The sequence below is a fragment of the Culex pipiens genome, chromosome 3 (genome assembly GCF_016801865.2).
Source record: "Culex pipiens pallens isolate TS chromosome 3, TS_CPP_V2, whole genome shotgun sequence".
Taxonomy (NCBI): domain Eukaryota; kingdom Metazoa; phylum Arthropoda; class Insecta; order Diptera; family Culicidae; genus Culex; species Culex pipiens.
Window position 1 is genome coordinate 143,695,462 of NC_068939.1, and position 20,120 is coordinate 143,715,581.

Here is a 20,120-nt window from a genome sequence, read left to right on the forward strand (position 1 = left end):
TGGTTCCGGAACCTGCAAAACCAATCGCGGACAGAGAAGCTGAACGGAGCTGATAAACAATAGCCGCGTCACTGCCAGCTACCGAGTTGTAAATCCTGTTCAGCACGATGTGTTGCTCCTCCAGGCTTGTTCCGTACCGGAGTCCTGTTCCTTTCACCGCCACCACAAAACTGTAATCGTTGCTAACCGGAGTGGTGTTTATGTGTTCTCCAGCTTCCCCCTGATCGCAGGTTCCTGCGATGGCCACCTGGTTTTGCCTGGATCGCGGCAAATTCCGTTTCGTGGGAGCTCAGCAGGTCGACGGAATAAATCAGGTCAAAAGTCAATTAGAGGATTGATGCTAGATGGAGAAGATTAACAGCACTGGGAGTCGGCGCCTCGGTCGGCGCAGCCATTTGACAATTTTGTACGTATTAAGGTGTTTTTTGCAATTTCCATAAACTTTTCATATAATTGCTTCATTTTAATTTTTGAACTTGATCCTTAGGCGCTTCTCGACGTACATCCGGATAATGTGCCACTTTCGAAGCGACCGGATGCTCTTCCGGACGAATCACCTCACTTTGGCAAGTTGCTGAGGAAATAGTTATTCATCAGTCAGCCACCCAAAAGTTGACCAATTTGGCTTCTGGTACGTGGCACAGTGCAATATTGCACTCGACAAACCAGCTTTGTGGTCCAGATCTGACTCCAAAATCTTACGGAGCATGAAAAAGAAGCAAACATTTGATAAAAGTCCGAAAGTGGAAACATCGAGTATAATTTCCGGGTCCGCTGTCTACTCCACACAGCTGGTCTTGCCTTACGCCGGTGATCGACATCAAGAAGACAATCAACTAGTAGAAGGGTCCGCTTTCGGTGGTAAAGGACGATGTCCATCCGGACCTGTACCCGTCATAAGAGAAACTCCTGAAGATGACCCAACGAACAAGGAGATTGATCGTCTCGTACCAGCTACTGCGATCGGATCGTGTGGTCATGCAGAACGCGATGGGCGCCGTCAGGGTTGTCGTTCCGTTGACCATTCACTGTGATCACTTGATTGATTTGAAGCCGATGTGGCGGCGTTTGATCGATCGCCTGCTGCTGAGCATGATCTTGGCCGTGACGGAACATGGAGTAGCTGTTACAAAAGAAGAATCTTCGAGACATGCAGGCTAGGACCGGATTCCGGACCGAAGCAAACTTAAATAAAGCCAGCAGGACTTAGCAGACAAACCACGTGGACACATTTTAGGAAATTCCAGACACCCCCCAACCACGTGGTTTCTAATTTATATATTTGCTATTCCTTTTAACTTTTTTTTGAAAAATCTTCTGAGTGCTTTTACAATCTTTAAATTACAAGCCGTTTACCGGAACGCAGAAAGAATCCAACTTTTGTTGGCCGTTTCCCCGTGAGCAAAGTTGTCGCCGTCTTAGCACTGGAACGAAATCCAAAAGCGACCCATCAGATGATCCAGTAGAACTCCAGCTTCCTTTCGACACGAGATGGTTAATTAGCGAGCGCGTCGACAACAAATGTTGATTCGTTGGCGGTATCATCGTGCGCCGTCCGGGCCAATCGATCCTTCGACGAAATTATTGGATTTTGTTTTCGATCTTTGCCCGAGGTACCACGTGCGTACCAGGTTGGCCAACTCGACAGTCGTTTTGATAAGCTTTCCTCTTCGCTCACAACATAAAACCCATGTAACTTTCGATGAAGGCCTGTTAGGTGTTGATCAGGTAGCCAACAGATTTGAAGATGTTGAATATGTCCAAATGCGTTTCGGTGACCGCGTTGTACCGGCGTTACTCCACAGCACATCCTTGCCCAGCGCGGTTTGGCTGACATGCGTTGCCAGTTGCGTCGAGTAACCTCCGTCGATGACAATGTTCTCCGGGGAGAAAAACGATGGATTAGGGGTGAGCGATCGGTTGAACCTGCGGTAGCGAAGGATAAAATAGGTTGTTCAATTGATTCAGGAGTTGTTTTAAGGCTGCCCTGAGAACCTTGCTGCAGGATTTTGTCAAATCCTCCGCCAAAGATGTGAGCTTCGGGCAATGGACTGAACGGGGTCGGATCTCCAAGCGGGTTCTACGGCTGTTGCTTGGCCGACGGGTGAGTTCAGCTGGGAATTTGAAGAGCGCGCGTCGAACGAAGCCGGAACCAAGTCCAGGTGATGTCCGGAACCATCATGTTAGACGGCTCAATTGTTTGGACGGTGGTAAGAACGAACCGGTCACGCTGGAACCACTTCCATGATGTGTTCGCGGGTTGTGCTGGTGGTAGTAACGGTATCTGCGACGGTGCCTTTTGCAATGACTTCCGCTTCCCAGGAAATGATCCGGGTAGGTGGTTTGGAACAGTTTGCCAGATTGGGCCTTCTGTCCGGGAAGTGGTGGAAAGTTGGCGGTGAACTTGGTCACGAAAGATTTCACTTGTGAGGGTGCCGCTGCTGGTGTCGGTTGCCGCCTTGGAGACGACGAGATGTTCTGCGGCCAATTGGGTGCATGTTCCAGAGTAATGCTCTTGTTGACATTTACTGCTGACGTGCCCTCGACGTGCCATCGATGATTGGGGAGGTTTGGCTGGAGTTTTTGCGCCGTCTTGTTTCACTGACTATCGGCGGTACCCGAAGTGTTGCGCAGGGACGGTCGCCGTGGTCAATCTCGCACACTGTTTTGGCCGCTGTTCGACGTTCGATTCCTTCACAAGGGAAATAACGGCAAATCCACGGTCCACACCTCCTCTGCCGACGTCGGGCAAGATCAACGCAAACACCTCCTTCTGGTGCGGGTTACTTTATTGTGGACCGCTGGAACACATCCGATTAAAATTTCGAATCCGTTTTCCAGTACAGTAAAAAACAACAGCGATGGAGCTTTTCGCAGCTGTCATTTTTCAATTACCAAGGTCATTTGAACCGGGGTGGGATTGCTCTGACAAATCAGCGCTAATTGATTAGCTAATTGACAAAAATCAACGTTAGTTGATTAGTGGTATTATAATCGATTAGGTGTGTCCTGCCCCTCGGTTTTCCCCCATTTTCATTTGTTGTTCCTGAAAGTTTCTCAGCAAGTGCAGCTGCGCATCTGTCAAATCGTCTGTTTGACAATCGCTGAACGCTGAGGGTGAGTGAGAAGTAAGATAGGAAAGTGCGGTCAAGTTTTGATTCGGGGTGGCACGTCAGTTCGTCAGTGTTACAAGGGTGCCAAAAATGGGTAAATAAATTAGTTTGTGCATCATGCATTAAGAGAGCGTTCTTTTATTACGTAACGCTGTAGGGGGGGGGGGTGAGGGAGGGGGGGGGGGTTAAAGACCGTGTTACGCTCCATACAATTTTTTTTAAAATTTGTATTGAAATTTCGTTACAAGGGGAGAGGAGAGGGTGGAAAATCCTAATTTTTGCGTTACGTAATAAAAGAACGCTCCCTAAGGCTTTTCAGGCCAAGTGAAAAAAAAAAATTAACTAAAAAATGGCGAACTCTTCGTCACAGTGTCCTCACGTGTCCTGATGCAAACAATGATCGAGCTCAAGCAGTCAGAGTCCATAAGGCTACGCGAAAAAAAAACGAAAAAAAAAACAAAGTACTCATTTTTATAGTTTTTCTGGAAGAGCACACAGTTTTGAACAAACTGCATCAATAACTCAAAAGTGAGAAAAGGCGAAAAAAAAATGACGGAACAAAAAATATTTAAAATAATGCCGTCATCAGCAAATTTCTGCATTTTTGTAGGACCCATTCTCACCCCCCAGACCCAATGTCACCCCTGATGACGGTATTTTAAAACTTAGTTACCAAAGAATTTAAGAATTTAAGAATTTAAGAATTTAAGAATTTAAGAATTTAAGAATTTAAGAATTTAAGAATTTAAGAATTTAAGAATTTAAGAATTTAAGAATTTAAGAATTTAAGAATTTAAGAATTTAAGAATTTAAGAATTTAAGAATTTAAGAATTTAAGAATTTAAGAATTTAAGAATTTAAGAATTTAAGAATTTAAGAATTTAAGAATTTAAGAATTTAAGAATTTAAGAATTTAAGAATTTAAGAATTTAAGAATTTAAGAATTTAAGGATTTTAAGAATTTAAGAATTTAAGAATTTAAGAATTTAAGAATTTAAGAATTTAAGAATTTAAGAATTTAAGAATTTAAGAATTTAAGAATTTAAGAATTTAAGAATTTAAGAATTTAAGAATTTAAGAATTTAAGAATTTAAGAATTTAAGAATTTAAGAATTTAAGAATTTAAGAATTGAAGAATTCGGCAGAAGCCGATTTTGAGTGGTTTTGGTTGACGGTATCAAAATAGCTGAAACCGGCAACACTGTCGAGAAATGTCATTTGACAGAGGTTGAAACTTTGTTGTTGTTGTTGTTCCAGTTTGTTTTCCATCCTTTTTTATCGAATCCAGCTGCTCCGTTCTTCCCGATATTTTAAAATCAAAAATTAATTTAAAACTGTGTTCATAGTAAGCAGCTCACTTCTCGCAACAATGTCCGAAACCGGACCGGCAATCAATCTGAACCGTGAGATTGCGAATCCAAACAATCCGCTGGTGTATTTCGACGTGAAAATCGGCGACGAAAAAGGTGTGGGCTCTAATTACGTCGTTTCGTTTCCGGGCTGCAACATAAGATTGCGGTTCTTTTCCAGTTGGTCGCTTGTTGATCGAGCTGCGGGCCGATGTGGTACCGAGGACGGCGGAGAACTTCCGGGCGCTATGCACCGGCGAGCGGGGCGTGTCGCCGCTAACCGGCGTCAAGCTGCACTACAAGGACACCCGGTTCCACCGGGTCAAGTCGCTGTTTATGAGCCAGGGTGGGGACATTTCCGGCGGTGGTGGGAGTGGCGGCGAAAGCATCTACGGGAAGACGTTTGAGGACGAGAACTTTACGCTGTTGGTGAGTTTCTGGGAAGTTGTGAAGATGAAGGATTTGTGGTTCTTGGAAAAGGGTGGCAAACAATTCTTAGAAAATTACTTGATTACTTCTTTTCAGCACGAGGACGGTGCCGTTAGCATGGCCAATCACGGCAAAGAGCACACAAACAACTCGCAGTTCTTTATAACTTCCGGCGAGTGTCCCCACCTCAATGGAACCAACGTGGTCGTAGGGTACGTAATTCGGGGAATCGGCATCATTGGGGAGATGGAGAAGTACACCACCGAGGAGGGGGAACCGACGAAGGAAATCACGATCTACGACTGTGGCCAGATTCCGGCAGGCGGCGATTGGGGCATCAACGATGCCGACGGAACCGTGGACACGCTGCCACCGTTCCCCAAAGATTGGACCAAGTTCGAGAATGATTTCACGGCAAGTTGGCAATTTATCATGTTGAAAAGGGAATCCCGTTCTCAAATCTCTCTCACCCGCTTCCAGATTTCCGAAATGCTCGACCAGCTCGCTGCCATCAAAGAAGCCGGAAACCACTTCTACAAGCACAAACAGTGGGTGGACGCCTGTCGGCGGTACAAAAAAGCCGAACGCTACTACAACTTCTTCAACAACAAAATCCGCCAAATAGAAGACCGCACCCGGCTGGAACAGTTCCAGCTGGCCAACTCGCTCAACCTGGCCGCGGCTCTGCTCAAGGAAGCCGACCACGAAAACGTCGTCTTTGCCTGCAACACCGCACTCGTCATCGATCCGACCAACGCCAAGGCGTTGTTCCGGCGGGGCCAGGCGCACAACGCGTTGAAAAACTACGAACTCGCCATTGCGGATTTGAGGCAGGCGCTGGAGCAGGCTCCGTCGGATAAGCTGGTGATGGGCGAGCTGGCGCGGGCCCGGGCCAGTTTGGGCGATTATCGGGCCCAGCAGCGGAGTGCACTGTCCAAGTGGTTGCAGTGAGAAACTATTACATAAACCATTTTATATGTGATTCAAAAATATATGATCGTTGTACTGAAATGACGTGAGAGGTTGTTTATTTTTCCGAAATTATTTGTAATGTATTTTAAGGTGAAACGAGACGCCAGTTATAAGGGACTTCTGTTTAAATTAAAAAAATGCCAATATTTAGCGTCTGCAAAAAACATAACTTTGTATGTTACGTTGCTTTAAAAATCACGGGCCGTGTGACAAGATGGCGATCCTTCCCGCTTCATCTTAGGAAGATTGACTATCACAAATCACATTAAGAAATAAATTACAGTCCAGACTCGATAATCAGAAGCTTCGATTATCCGAAGGTTTGTATGAGACAACGAACGCACGAACAATTTCTTTATTTTTTCATTTTTTTTCTTCCTTTAACATCAAATTCGAACTCTGCGACCCAATTTTAGTCAAATTAGAATGTTTGATTGCCTTAAAAATTGCAAAATGCCGCCATCTTGGATTTAAAAATTCTAAATCACTTTAGAGATGTTTGGAGGTTATACTGTAGCTCAACGATCAAAAATAATCAATTCGATTTTTAATGCTCAAAAGCGAAAACAATTTTATGTTTTTTGTTCTGTGTTGTAAACTCACGGCCAAACCTAAAATATGTCGTCAAACGACCGTTCACTGCAAATTTGCAAACAAGACTAAAGACCTGTCCCCAACAAAAGCCACTCTACACGATCATTCTGAGAGCGCACACACACTTGCGACTCTTTCGTTTCATCTCTCCCACGCCGCGCGATTCCGACCCGACGCTCGAAAGCTTTGCAACCATCGCCGCAATCGTTCGTTATCCCTCTCTCCAATTTTTTTTCTCTTAGCAAAGCTTTACGTTGCGCAGCAGGACCAACCTAGACGAAGCACTCACACTCATACAGCGCGCGTGTGTACACGTTGCTGACCAATTTCTTGGCACACGAGAGTGCTTCGTCGTCTTGATCGTCGTTGCTTTTCAGCAAACCAAACCCAATCGTTTTCCAACTCAAACATTTGAAAAGGTCATAATTCATATCTACGTTTTATTTTTCATACAATAATTTATTCAATTAGGTTATTTTGCAAATATTGATTATCCTGGTCTTATTCTCTACATTATCCCCCTTCTCTACTCTTTTTTTCTGTTTTCTTTCTTTAGCTCTATTTAATTTTTCATTTTTTAATATGAAGTGTCAAATAATGAAATTTTTTTTTGATGTTTTAACAGTTGTAAATTATGGGTAGATATGCATTTTCCAAATCTCACCTTTATGTTTTAGATCACTGTAGATATCTGTCAAATGAATCAAAATTTCGTTTCTTGTGAAAGCAAAACTCTTAGTTTTATCACATAATATTGACAAATGGCGAATTTATTATTTTCAAACTTATCCTGCCTACTTGTACTTTTTTTTAACTGTATAATTTCCTTTTACCAGATCATCCAAATCTCATCATCTTGCTTTCTTTTATCACACAAACGTATTTTTCTTCGTTATTTTTTTTTCTTTCCGCATTTTTGTAACATTTTGGTCTTTTTCCTTTTTCTGTGGTTAATGTCTAGTTTTATTTTATGTTTTATATTCAAACTAGAATTCTTGAATTCATAGGAAAGTATTCTAATAATTCAATTTGCTCAGTCATGTTCAGTTTTAAATATTTTCCTCTAAGTTTCGTTTATATTCTTTTCAAGCTTATTGCAATTTTCAACATCGTAGTCTTTCTACTTATAACTTTATAACTTTTTACATTTTTTTTCCAAATGCGTTAATAAAGGATTCAGTTATACAGGCCACCGTACTTCTTCAAACTTTATAATCTTCTTCTGTTATAATTTAACCTCTCTGATTATTTTACCCATTCATAATACTCATTTCATTCACTACAAGTAAAGTACCAAACTATTTTTTTTTGTTGCTCACCAAAATGTATTGATGATTTCCAGACTATCGTTGCTTATATGCTTACAAATCACTGAGAAAATCCCATTTAATTTAATTTTATCCTGCATTTTTCCTGTTTCTGTTGATCTGTTCAATGCATGAATATGGTGCGTTCTGATTTTCAAGTTACCGCTTTTAGTTTTTTTTTTAACTGATATAAATTTCCAAAACAATTCCAATTTTTTCTTCTTTTGGGATCGTTCCTCTTTTCATAATGAGAAAAACACTTTTTTTTTCAAAAACTCAATCCAATAATCAGACATAAAGCGTGTAGGTTTCAAAACCATCGTATGTAGCATTTCCAAATTAAACCTTACCGTTTCTTACACTTTTTTTAACTGACAAAATGTTCAGAATCATCATAGATAGTTTATTTTATTATATTTTTTTTTTGCGAGAATCATTTTTATTTTATTTTCTTGTTAAAGTAACAAATCTCTCGTTTCTTACATTTTCTACTTAAACCGATATTCTACATTCATCCGAAATTCTTTTGCTCTGTTCTTTTCTGAAATAAAAAAACATTTTCTTTTTTTTCTTCATTCAGGAACTCTAAACATCCTAAATAATTCCAAACTATTTTGTACATCTTTTCATTATTTCAAATATCACTTTTATAGAATTATCTCCAAGAACTCACTCCATTGATCAAACATAAATTCAGTTCAATTAACAAGCTACCGTTTCTTACATTATGGAAACTGACAGAAGTTTCCAAAATCATCTTTTTTTTTTCTTGTGATAAACAAATCAATCCTACTTTATTTCCTCAAAAAAAACGGATCATAACACTCCATTCCAAATTTAGTATGTTGCTCTTTCATAAAAAAATCACTCTTATTTTATGTACTCCAGAAACTCAGTCCGATGTTTAGACACCAGGTGTATATATCTCGAACTTTAACGTTCTTTTTTTAAATTTATCCTTAAAGCGAATAAATCTTAAAACCAGCATTTATTACATATGTTTTTTAACTTTTTTTTTACATTTCATCCTTAACTGACAGAAATTTTCGAAATAATTCCAAATTATGCTATCTCTCAGAATCATTCCAAATTATTTTGTTGCTCCTTTCATGATAAGAAAATAACTGTTATTTCATTTTCTAAGTCATTAAGCGAGTAGATTCGAAAAATTATCGTACCTTGAATATTTGCCCTGGACAAAATTGTTCGGAATCATTACAGATTTTTTCTATCATTTCCATTTAATTTCCTTGCTCATTTTCATTTCTCATTTTTTTTAAGCTGTTTTTCCCCCAAATTTTGTTATGCTACGCTTGAAAAATAATTCTATTTCATTTCCTACAGGAACGCAGTTTATAACTTTAAATCATTGGAAATATCGAGGGGGATGACACTTCGCGATTTGAATAAAATCGCGTCAAATTCCTTCATTCTTGTTCATCGTACCTTCATCGCGGTCGTTTTCCCCTCATCGCGCCAAATCGCGCCAGATCGCGCTCATCGTGCTCGAATGAAAATTTACATTCATGCAGTCAGAGTTGCCATAAAAAAATCGTTCTAGCAGTTTTCCATGAAACTGGCCGCACTGTTGAAATGTTTATTTTTATTGATTCGAGCAGTCCGAAAAAGTAAATAAACCGAAATTCTTCGTTGTTTCGGGACGGATTGCGGCAGCTGCTCTTGAAGATTCTTTTTTTTTCTCGCGTTCGACAAGGTGTTCAGTTCGAGGTTCAGCCGGAACTTTTTCACCTGGTATGAGCTGGATCCTGCACCCCGGGGGGTGGTGACACTTCGGTGTAACTGGTGTTTCCTATGCTGCAAGGTCTCATCTGCTGTGAAACCGGCGAAACCTGCCTGACGGCCTTCCACCTCGAGTGACTCCGCCGGAAGGTCGCTACATCTGTGAAAAATTCGAATCCGGCCGAATGATTCTGTACGACGAAATAGTCTGGGCCAAATGTTCCGTGTTCAAGTTCTGACCCGCGCTCACGATTCCCCCTCCAGCGGTCCCGGACGTATTGTTCCGGCGGCAACACAAGCACGCACGACCTTGGCTGGATCAACCGGAGGCGAATCTACCTCTATCACGAGGTCGACGCGGACAGCGTGACGGATACAAAGCGGTCGGGCATGATGGAGCGGTACAACGAGGCTGCGCGTGGCACGGCAGGGTTTCAAGCAGCTGCAGGCAGAAAAATCTTACGCCCAGGAATCTGCCCCGGACGAATTGAGCTTTAAACCGCCGATGTACGTCAACATCAAGTCCAGCGCGGCCAGAGACGAGGAGGTGAGTTTGTCGAGGGGATGGATTTCCGTATCAAATGTTATATCTAGGGTTAGTGAATTTTCACGATTTCGCGGACAGCGTGAAATCCGCGAAATTTAGCTTTTTCCGCGAAATCCCGTGAAATTTTATGTTTGTGTGAAAATGTAACGATTTTTCTCAAAATAATTCATCAAACTCAAAAAGGAATCAAAATAATCTTATGAACTACTGTAGAATTAAGCGAGTGAATACTCTGGTTTATTTTCTAATAAAGGGTTAGTGATTTTTGACGATTTCGTGGACGGCGTGAAATTCTTGAATTTGTCAATTTTCTCAAATATTTTTTTTTTAAATGGCAAGTTAATAAATATTTCATCCAAAAAGACTATTTAATTAAATTTTATTAGTTTTCAATTAAGAAGCTTGAATATATGTGTACGTCAAGTTGCTATGAAAAATTTGAAGAAGTGTTCAGATTTTTGAGTTTTTTCAGAAACTATAAATTTAGTAATATTTTCATTCGCTGTGTTAAAAATTTTACTGCTTTTTTATTTGAAAGGTATAGCTTTGAAAGAAGTTAAAAAAAAACAAGCTTTGTTTTATTCGAAATAAAATGAAGAGTATTTTTTATCTTCGGAATCACATTTTAAAAACACATCAAATTTGTTTCGGGCCTGTTTAATTTTAACGATATTTGTTTATTTGGGTGGATGATTCCCGTGAAAGTTAAAAAATACTACTTTTTTGTTTTCTGTTCACATTTAGAATACAAATTTCGATTTTGTTAAAAATGATATTATATTTGCAAATTGATTTAAAATTTAGTTTTTGAAAAGTAAGCTAGAACCCTTAAAAATATGTTCAATGGGCTAAATGTCGCAGAAAATTCATATTTTACTCATTTTGACTGGACAAGATTGTTAAATCTTGCTTTGATATGAAATTCAATAAAATTTAAAATGATATAACAGAAGCAAATTGAAGAAAAAAAATTTAGCTTTATACGTCGAATATTAAAAGAGCAGTTCAGTAAATGAGAATAACGCGTGGCCTACTTTTTGTTCCAAAATATGTATAGAGCCCATCCATAAACCGCATTCAAATTTAGTAAAGATATTTTTAGTTTATTGAAGAATAATATATAATAAAGCATAAAAAGTAGTTTCTGTGATTTAAACATGGGGTTTTCAGAGTTATTTTAACATTTTTCAAGTTCCGCGAAATTTGCGTGAAATTTTGTGTTTTGAAATTGAGTTCCCCGTGAAATTGGCAATTTCCGAGCGTGAAAAATCACTAAGCCTAGTTATATCTATTCTATTCCAACAGGAGGACTCGATCTGTGAGGGCAAATTGTTGGACAAGGACCCGTGCGGGTTACACTCGAACTGCATCAACCGGGCGCTGCTCTTGGAGTGCAATTTGAAGACTTGTCCAGCAGGCGAAATTCACCAGAACCAGTGTTTCAAACGGAAGTAGTACAAACGGATACCCAACAAGGGTTGGAACTGGTCGCTCAGGAAGATGCACCAGGGTCGGTTTGTGATAGAGTCCGAGAGGGGATCAACAACGGGGAGTTAACGCGGCGGATAAAGCAAAAGCAGGAGCAACAGGGCAAAAATTACTATTTCATGACGGTGGACTCGGAGTTGACGATCGACGCGGGGCCCAAGGGCAACTTGGCCCGGTTCATCAACCACTCGTGCGAGCCCTACTGCGAGACGCTGCTTTGGAAGGTCGGCGGAAGCCAATCCGTAGGGCTATTTGCCCTCAGTCCTTGAGGCGGTAAGTTCTTCAAAATCCCGCTTAAAACATTTCCTATAACTAACTCTTCTTACTCTTTACTCCGCCAAGGCTAAAAGCTCATCTTAACTACAATTTTGAGAACTTCGACGACCAGAAGATCTGCCACTGTGGTGCGGACAAGTGTTCCAGGCTGATCGTCAGCCAAGGGACGGAGAACTGGATTGAGGAGGCTACAACGGTCTTGCGCGACTTGCAGGTGCAGATTGCAACGTGGGTTACCTGCTCAAGTGCTCAAACGCCAACAGTGACCCACGCCAGCGGAAAAGTACCTTGCGGATCCATCGTGGAAAGAATTCTACCTTGCCAAGGGTTGACCATTAAACGTTCACGAAGAAACGAACCTATGTTACTCAGTTGTGTAAACCGTAACAAAAGAATATAAAAAAATGTAAATGTTATCGAAATAAATTTAAAACGCTGCGGCAGTTGCAGCCGCAATCGGTGGAGCTACTCCGGTAGCCTCCTGAGCTTCGGTGGGAGGATGTCCTTTTTTATCATCTGGCTGTTTAACTTCTGGTCCAAACAATCCTATCGAGGAATCTTCGCAGTTCTTACCACCGCGGATATTCTAGCGGAAAGATCCCGTTAGTCTCTGAGCCACCACTTTTCTCGATAATTTCTCGTAACCTCAAATTTCACTCGCCGCAGCCGCAGTTTTCTGGAAGCTTAGATTAAAAGACACTCAAAATCGTTGGTAGTCATGTTTTACTTCACTCAACAGAACACGCTCGCTGTAAATTAAACCGTTCTCATTAACCATCCCTGATATCTGGGACCGGAAGTAGCTGCCTCGCTCATGTTGAAGTTGCGCGAATCCATTCTAGTTATCCTTTAACTTGTTTCCTTCCAAACAAGTGCTTGTTGAATAATAAAGGGGAAATAATAAATGACACTGCAAAACTCCTGACCATCGTAATTATCCCGTTAGGTGTTCTTGCCACGTAACTTTCGGGAGACCCGAGATTTTACGGTTCTGACAATCGTATATTCACCGGCTTCGCTGAAATGGAAAACCAAATGTCGTTGAGTCCCCTCTGCCGGTCAGCATAGGCCTTCTTCTCAAAGACCGGCGCAAAGTCGATGGCCATTTGACCAATGGCGTTACAGCCGGCGTAACGAACTCTCGGATGGGATCCATCAATTACTTGAGCACGCCCCGCATGATGTCCGTCTGCTTGTAGCAACCCTAGCCAGCGGTCGAGACGACTATCAGAGCGGCGTGCCGTTACTTCCAGTTTGAATGGTTCAACATGTTTGGAGTGTTTGTGATTATGTGCGGCAGAAAGGGCCGAAGGCGGCGATGGCCGGACAGCGGTCGAAGATGGAAGCGGAATTCGGCGGTTGTCGCATAGCATCTGGCAATGTCTCCGAAGATCGGCGTCGTACCGTCCAGCTGCAGCAGCTTGTTCGTCTTGAGCAGGTTCTCGGTGTGGTCAACTTCGCTGTGGGTAACCATCGTGCCAGACGCATCCACTCGTTCTGCAAGTGGAACACCATGTCCTCGTAATTGAGCGGAACGCACATGAAGTAGATGCCCCACAGGCCGGTTTTCTTTCCTAGAAGCACAGGTTGTCCTTGGCGTTTTTGGCGCCACCACTCTGCGTGCGATACCACGCGCTAATCAGCGTGTTGGCGACTATCAGCGGAACATTGTCTTGATTGGTCCAGCCGCAACTCAAGACGGCAATGATGACGAGCGCCACCGGTAGCGAATCATCCCGGTCGCGCACTTCAGAATCGGTGAATCGGCACGGCGTCAGAGCGGAAGCCTTTCCGTCGAAGGTGCTGCCTACCTTCCCGAGGTAAGACTCGGTCAGCTCAACCAGGTCTCCTTGTTTGATTCCACTGGCTGCGGCCAGGACAATGCGGGGGCCTTGTAGTGCGAATCGATGTAAGCCTGCAGATTCTTACAGTCTTGACCGTGGTGTTGACAGTGTTGCAATCGGAATGTCGGTGCAGACGTCGAGTGCGTGGATTACCTCGTCAATGCACTTGCCCCACTCGTAGTTGGATGTCGTTCCCGCGAGTCGTCCATCGCCACCACCGAACCATCCTCCGGGTTGAACGTCTCAAGCGGTTCGTCCAGCGTGGGGTAGATTCCGCCGACGCACTCCGACATGGTTTTGTTCGCCGAGTCATCAATGTTGAACATCTGCAGATGCTCGTCCGAATCGGCTTCAATATCGTGCGCTCCACCAGCTCTTGTTTGTTGTTTGGACAAACGACCACGACGGCGATAAACTGCTGCCAGCCTTGTGCTGAATGATGTTGGAAACGGGCTGGTGAACCTGGACAAACTCAGGCGTGGACAGTAGGTCCGACCGGAAGTCACAAGTGACCTCGTAAAAGATTCACGACAGATCGGGCAGTTCGGCATCTGAAAAGTGTGCAAACAAGAAGAAGAGCGAGAATATTAGTTACGTACTTCGAAAGGCGCCGGGTTCGCAGCGACAGAGCATGCGTGATTCCACGCGGTTGGGCAGTCCTTTACCAGTGGGCGTTGGCAACGACGATCTGTCTGGATTGATGGCGTATTCGGCGAGAATCCAATATGAACTAGTGGCAATGCGTGTTCAGGACTAGCTGATTGAGTTAGTTCTTATGCATGTACCTGTTGCTGCTGCTAATTCCTCCAACCGTACTGCCGGACAAACTTCTATTGTTGCTACCAGTCTCCTCCACCGCCACCCGAGCTTGAAATGCTACTTCCGGCACTACTTCCCGAGCTTCCACCGCTACATCCACTGGAAACCAGGCTACTCGCGGCACTGCTCGTGGCCGTACTGGATGCGGTCGTGGACCCCGGCGGGGATGCAGAACCACCGATTGCACGGATCGTACCACAACACAACAAACGGAAGACCTCCGCACGGGAATATTCAATCCGCTTCTTGGGTAGGTAGAAAATCCGTCATCGTCCTCCATCATTTTCCCACGTGTTTCATGTTTTTGTTTTGCTTTTTCACTGCTCGAATCAAATGTCAGCGTGAAATGTCATTTTATGGTTGCCGAACTCATTCGAGCAGTTTGACAGCTCAAATCGTGAGATTTTTTTCAAATCGCGCTCACATCGCGATGAAATCGCGCTCATCGCACCAAATCGCGCTCATCGTGTCTAATCGAGGGAAATCGTGGTCATCGAGGCTAAATCGCGAGCTCATCGCGGGAGTGTCATTCCCCTCGGGAAATATAGTTTTTTTAATCAAGAAAACTCTTTTATTCAGTTATCTCTTACTTATTTCTTACATTTACTATTTAAAAAAGATGGAAATCATTACAAATTCATGTTTATTTGTTTAGTTTTTTTTTTGTTCGTTGAAGGAAAAAAAATCACTTCTTCCATTTCGTTCAGAAATTCATGTCAATTAACAACGTGTAGGTTTCCAAGCTTACATTTTCTCCTTAAACTAACTGGAATTTCCAATATTATTCCGAATCATTGAAATCGCCTTTTTTTTGTGAAAACCCAATCAATTCTTCTTTATTTTCTCCAAATTTTGTTTTGAATTATCCAAGATCATTCCACTTGTTTTTTTTTTCATGAAAAAAAATACATTTATATTCAAATTACTCTAGAAGCTTAGCCCATTGTTTAGATAAAGGCAAAACAATCAAAATCACAGCGTCTATAATATTCTCTCTTTAAACTGTTTCCTTTTTTTCTTATTCTTCACACATTTTTTCGCTGTTTCCTTGAGACTACATAGAACACCACTATTTTTTTTTGTTCCTCTTTTCTTTATAAGAAAGTTACTGTTATTTCATTCTTTCAGTCATTAAGCGTGTAGATTTCAAAAGCCATCGTTTCTTTTTTTCCAAACTTTCCGTTTTTTTTTTAAGGGACAAAATTGTTCGCAATCATTACAAATTGTTGTTTTTTTTTTTTCTATCAAAAAATCATTTTATACATTGTTTAAATATCTAATCTACCGTTTGTAGTATTTTTGCTATCGACCGATTTTATTTATATTTTTTTAAGCTATCCCAAATTTTGTTTTACTCTTTGCTTGAAAAAGAAATCTTATATTCCATTTCTTATAGAAATGCAGTTTATTGACTTCAAATATCAATCCAAATTATTTTGTTTTTTTTTTCTGATTTTTTTTTGTTTTACAGAAAACGAGAGTATTTCAACCACCGTTTCTTACATTTTCTCCTTAAAATTGTTGAAATTTTCGAAATCATTCCAAATCCTTTTGTTTGTTTTTCTTCGTTGAGGGGAAAAATCACTTTTTTTTCATTTCGTTTGAAAACTCAGTTCAATTAACAAATATAAGACGTGTAGGTTTCCAAGCTACCGTTTCTTACATTATCTCATTAATCTGACTAAAATTTCCAAAATTATTCTGAATTATTCAAATCGTCTTTTTTTGTGTGAAAACAAATCAGCTCAACTTAATTTTCTCCAAAATTTCGTTAAGAATTCTTCAAACCCATTCAAAATTATTTTGTTTTGTAGATTTCAAAAACCATGGTATCTTTTTTCCCAAACTTTCCGTTTTTTTAAAGGACAAAATTGTTCGTAATCATTACAAATTGTTGTTTTTTTTTCTATCAAAAAATCGTTTCCGTTTTTTGATACATTGTTTAAATATCTACAGTTTGTAGTATTTTTTCATCGACCGATTTTATTTATTTTTTTTAAGCTATCCCAAATTTTGTTATACTCTTTGCTTGAAAAGGAAATGTTATATTTCATTTCTTGCAAAAACGTGGTTTATCAACTTCAAATATCAATCCAAATAATTTTGTTTGTTTTTCTTTCGTTAAGGGGAAAAATCACTTCTTTTTTTTCATTTCGTTTAGAAATTCAGTTCAATTAACAATTATAAGACGTGTAGGTTTCCAAGCTACCATTTCTTACATTATGTCATTAAACTGACAGCTCTATTTAATTTCCTCCAAAAAATCCGTTAAGAATTCTTCAAACCCATTCAAAATTGTTATGTTGTTCTTTCATGATAAAATATCACTTTTATTCAATTTCAACTCTCAAAAACGACTTTTGCATTTTCTTTTAAAACTTTAACGTTCTTTTTTTCTTTTAAATCTTTTCCATTTTATCTTGTTCAGGTTTTTAATCAACCGTTTCTCATGTCTGCTCCATCAACCCGATTTTTTTTAATGCAATTCACGCTAAGAATTAAGTTGAGGCATTCGTCAACCTTCTCTGTGTTCAGTTGAGGCGTTCGTCAACTGTTTTTATTAAAACATTGTCTGATTTTTTTCAGCAGTTGAGGCGTTCGTCAACTGTTTTTTTTTTGCTGTGGAGGCGTTCGTCCACTGTCTTTTTTTCCTTTTTTTACGGTTGAGGCATCCCTCACTCCGTCTTCATGCCGTGAAATCGTCACCTTAATACCTACCGACTGCGCCATGTAGTAAACTCACGGCCAAAACTAAAAAATGTCGTCAAACGACCGTTCACCGCAAATTTGCAAACAAGACTAAAGACCTGTCCCCAACAAAAGCCACTCTACACGATCATTCTGAGAGCGCACACACACTTGCGACTCTTTCGTTTCATCTCTCCCACGCCGCGCGATTCCGACCCGACGCTCGAAAGCTTTGCAACCATCGCCGCAATCGTTCGTTATCCCTCTCTCCAATTTTTTTTCTCTTAGCAAAGCTTTACGTTGCGCAGCAGGACCAACCTAGACGAAGCACTCACACTCATACAGCGCGCGTGTGTACACGTTGCTGACCAATTTCTTGGCACACGAGAGTGCTTCGTCGTCTTGATCGTCGTTGCTTTTCAGCAAACCAAACCCAATCGTTTTCCAACTCAAACATTTGAAAAGGTCATAATTCATATCTACGTTTTATTTTTCATACAATAATTTATTCAATTAGTTTATTTTGCAAATATTGATTATCCTGGTCTTATTCTCTACATTCTGAAAAGCTTTAAATTTGTATATACAGTCCAAACTCGATTATCCGAAGCAGGGATGGAATAATCATAAAAAAATCAATTTCGCTAGCGAACTTTCTTCACCCGTGAAAGAGAGAGGAGGCAAATCACGCAAAAGAAAATCGCTCCCGAAATTCTTCAAGAAAATCTACCTGCTGATGATTTTTTGTGAATTTCCTTGTCAGCACCACTAAAAAATATTTAATTCACTTTGTTTTCACACATTGCCCATCTACAAAATGTGACAGATCGTTTTTCGACGTGTGACGTTAGGGAGCGTTCTTTTATTACGTAACGCAAAAAATCTGATTTTTAGATCCCCTCCTCCCCCCTCGTAACAAATTTCCATACAAATTAGAAAATTTTTGTATGGAGCGTAACACGGCCTCCAACCCCCCCCCCCCTCTCCACAACTGCGTTACGTAATAAAAGAACGCTCCCTTACACTTGCAAGTGTAGTAGTGAAAAAGATGTTCCGCCGAATAAGCAAGATGATGATTTTTTTAAGATTCCTTTTACCGATCTTTCGTGCGCGAGAGAGGAGAGCCATGCTCCTTTTGGATTTTTTTCTCTTGATAAACGTTCAATGATTTTCTTTTGATGATGATTATTCCATCGCTGATCCGAAGTTTCGATTATCCGAAGGTTTGTATGGGACTTCGGACAATCGAATCACGAACAAATTTGTTTTTTTTTTCGTGAGCAATTCCAGCCCAAAACAGGAATTTTTAGGGACTTTTTTCCGACCCTCTCCAATTTCAATGAAACTTTGTAGACATGTTATCCTACGCTTATTTTTGTATATATGGAGCCAGTTTCACTCGATAATGACATTTGAGAGGGGCGTAAGTGTTTTAAATATTTTTGTTATTCGTAATTTGAATATTTCTATATCTCGAAGCCGTTGTATCACATCAAAAAGTGGTCAAAGACACTTTGACGAGCTTTTCGAAAAAAATACACTGGAAGAAAAATACACGACACTTTTATGAGATTTTTTTATTTTTAAGTTTAAAAGTCAAACCTTCAAGGTGAGCCCACGATTTTTTTTAGTTCAAAATTTTTGTGAAAATAGCCAAAGATGTTACAAAAAGACTCACGAGAAATGCAGAATGGAGCAACTCACTTAAAAAAGTACAAAAATCATTTACTAAAACTGTTTTTTAAGTGCTCTAAACGTCAAAATTTTCAAAAACCGAATACGGGAATCGATTCTCCATACAATTTTACATTAAAGTCTCGATATTGACCACTGTCCTATGTCCAATCCTTGTGAAGTTACAGCGTTTTTTTTTAAATGAAGATGTTGAAAAAAATGTTTTTTTGTAGTTTTTGACTATTTCTATGAGACAGACTTGATTTTTCAGTCTCGTAAATATTTTTACCGGAAAGCTCGTCCAATTTCCCATAAGATTGTCTTTGACGAGGTCTTTGACCACTTTTCGAAATAACTCGTTTTTTTATGATTTAAGCTAATTTACTATCCAGGTTACTACCATTCACTGAACTACACTGAAAAAAATATTCAGTTTTCAGTTATGAATAATGCAATTAGCTTATATCTGCGTGCCCATAATTCCAATTGAAATGGCCAGATGCTAGTTTTATATGTATACTAGGGTGCCCAGAATATGGGACTTTTTCTCAAAACCTCGCTCCACAAGCTGAATATTGTTCCTTGACCTATTTTAGGACTCTGAGCCAATTATGAGCAAAATCGGTCAACATTTACCCATTGATACTCGGAGGTGAAGTTTGTATGGAAAAATTCGAAAAAAATGTATGTAAAACCCAATTTTCTTACGGTTTGGTCTGCAGGGTGCGCTACTTCCATCCAAATATTCCCAAAAGTGAGATTCTTATTGGAAATTTAATGATATACAACTTTGTAGAACATACCAAAGCTGTAAAAGTCGACCCTGAAAAGTTATTAGCGATTTAAAAAAGTCATTTTTGTATGAAAAACGTTTTTTTCACCAACTTTAGGCTCTTAAGAAATTAAAAATAAATCAATAAAACACAAAATATACCAGTTTTAAAACTAAATTTCAATACAAAAAATAACTTAAAAAAAGGAAAAAAAGAAAAATGGTTCTGTAAAACGCTGTGCAAATCAATAAAAATGAATTATAGTTTCCTAGCTTCATATTTTCAACCAAATTTGTAGATCTTATTAGGCCGCTGCAAATATTTTTCAAAGTTTATGTCCCCCCCCCCCCCCCCTTCAACATCGGGCCGAAAATTTTTGAATTTTGTGAAATTCCGATGTACAGTACAGCAAAAAGATGCTTTTTTCTAGCTACACTGAAATAGAATCCATTGTCAAATCTGCTAAATATTTTTTTATGTGCCACCAACCAAACGGGACCACGCGGT

The 20,120-nt window shown here is 40.3% G+C and overlaps 3 protein-coding genes across 4 annotated transcripts; 2 read left to right on the forward strand and 1 right to left on the reverse strand.

Annotated features, from left to right (window-relative positions):
• The first annotated feature begins 4,403 nt into the window (after positions 1-4,403).
• On the forward strand, positions 4,404-5,905 carry LOC120415905 (peptidyl-prolyl cis-trans isomerase D). Of its 2 annotated transcripts, XM_039577548.2 has the most exons (4): positions 4,412-4,579; positions 4,644-4,891; positions 4,988-5,305; positions 5,372-5,905. In XM_039577548.2, the coding sequence occupies exons 1-4, from the start codon at positions 4,483-4,485 to the stop codon at positions 5,840-5,842; spliced, it is 1,134 nt and encodes a 377-aa protein (XP_039433482.1). In that variant the 5' UTR covers positions 4,412-4,482; the 3' UTR covers positions 5,843-5,905. The 2 variants fall into 2 exon arrangements, with proteins under 2 accessions (XP_039433481.1, XP_039433482.1); XM_039577547.2 differs by having other exon boundaries at positions 4,404-4,579; positions 4,988-5,905.
• A 3,993-nt stretch (positions 5,906-9,898) lies between these two features.
• LOC120415965 (histone-lysine N-methyltransferase NSD2-like) lies at positions 9,899-12,310 on the forward strand (the record flags this gene model as incomplete). The annotated part of the gene is given in 4 exon segments (XM_039577609.2): positions 9,899-10,051; positions 11,357-11,503; positions 11,506-11,812; positions 11,882-12,310. Coding segments are annotated over 3 exon segments (603 nt in total), but the record flags the coding sequence as incomplete, so codon positions are not given.
• A 144-nt stretch (positions 12,311-12,454) lies between these two features.
• LOC120415966 (uncharacterized) lies at positions 12,455-14,994 on the reverse strand. Its single transcript, XM_039577610.2, has 2 exons — positions 14,445-14,994; positions 12,455-14,210 (listed from the first exon to the last, which is right to left on the reverse strand). The coding sequence occupies exon 2, from the start codon at positions 14,208-14,210 to the stop codon at positions 13,809-13,811; it is 402 nt and encodes a 133-aa protein (XP_039433544.1). The 5' UTR covers positions 14,445-14,994; the 3' UTR covers positions 12,455-13,808.
• Between the last annotated feature and the right edge of the window lie 5,126 nt (positions 14,995-20,120).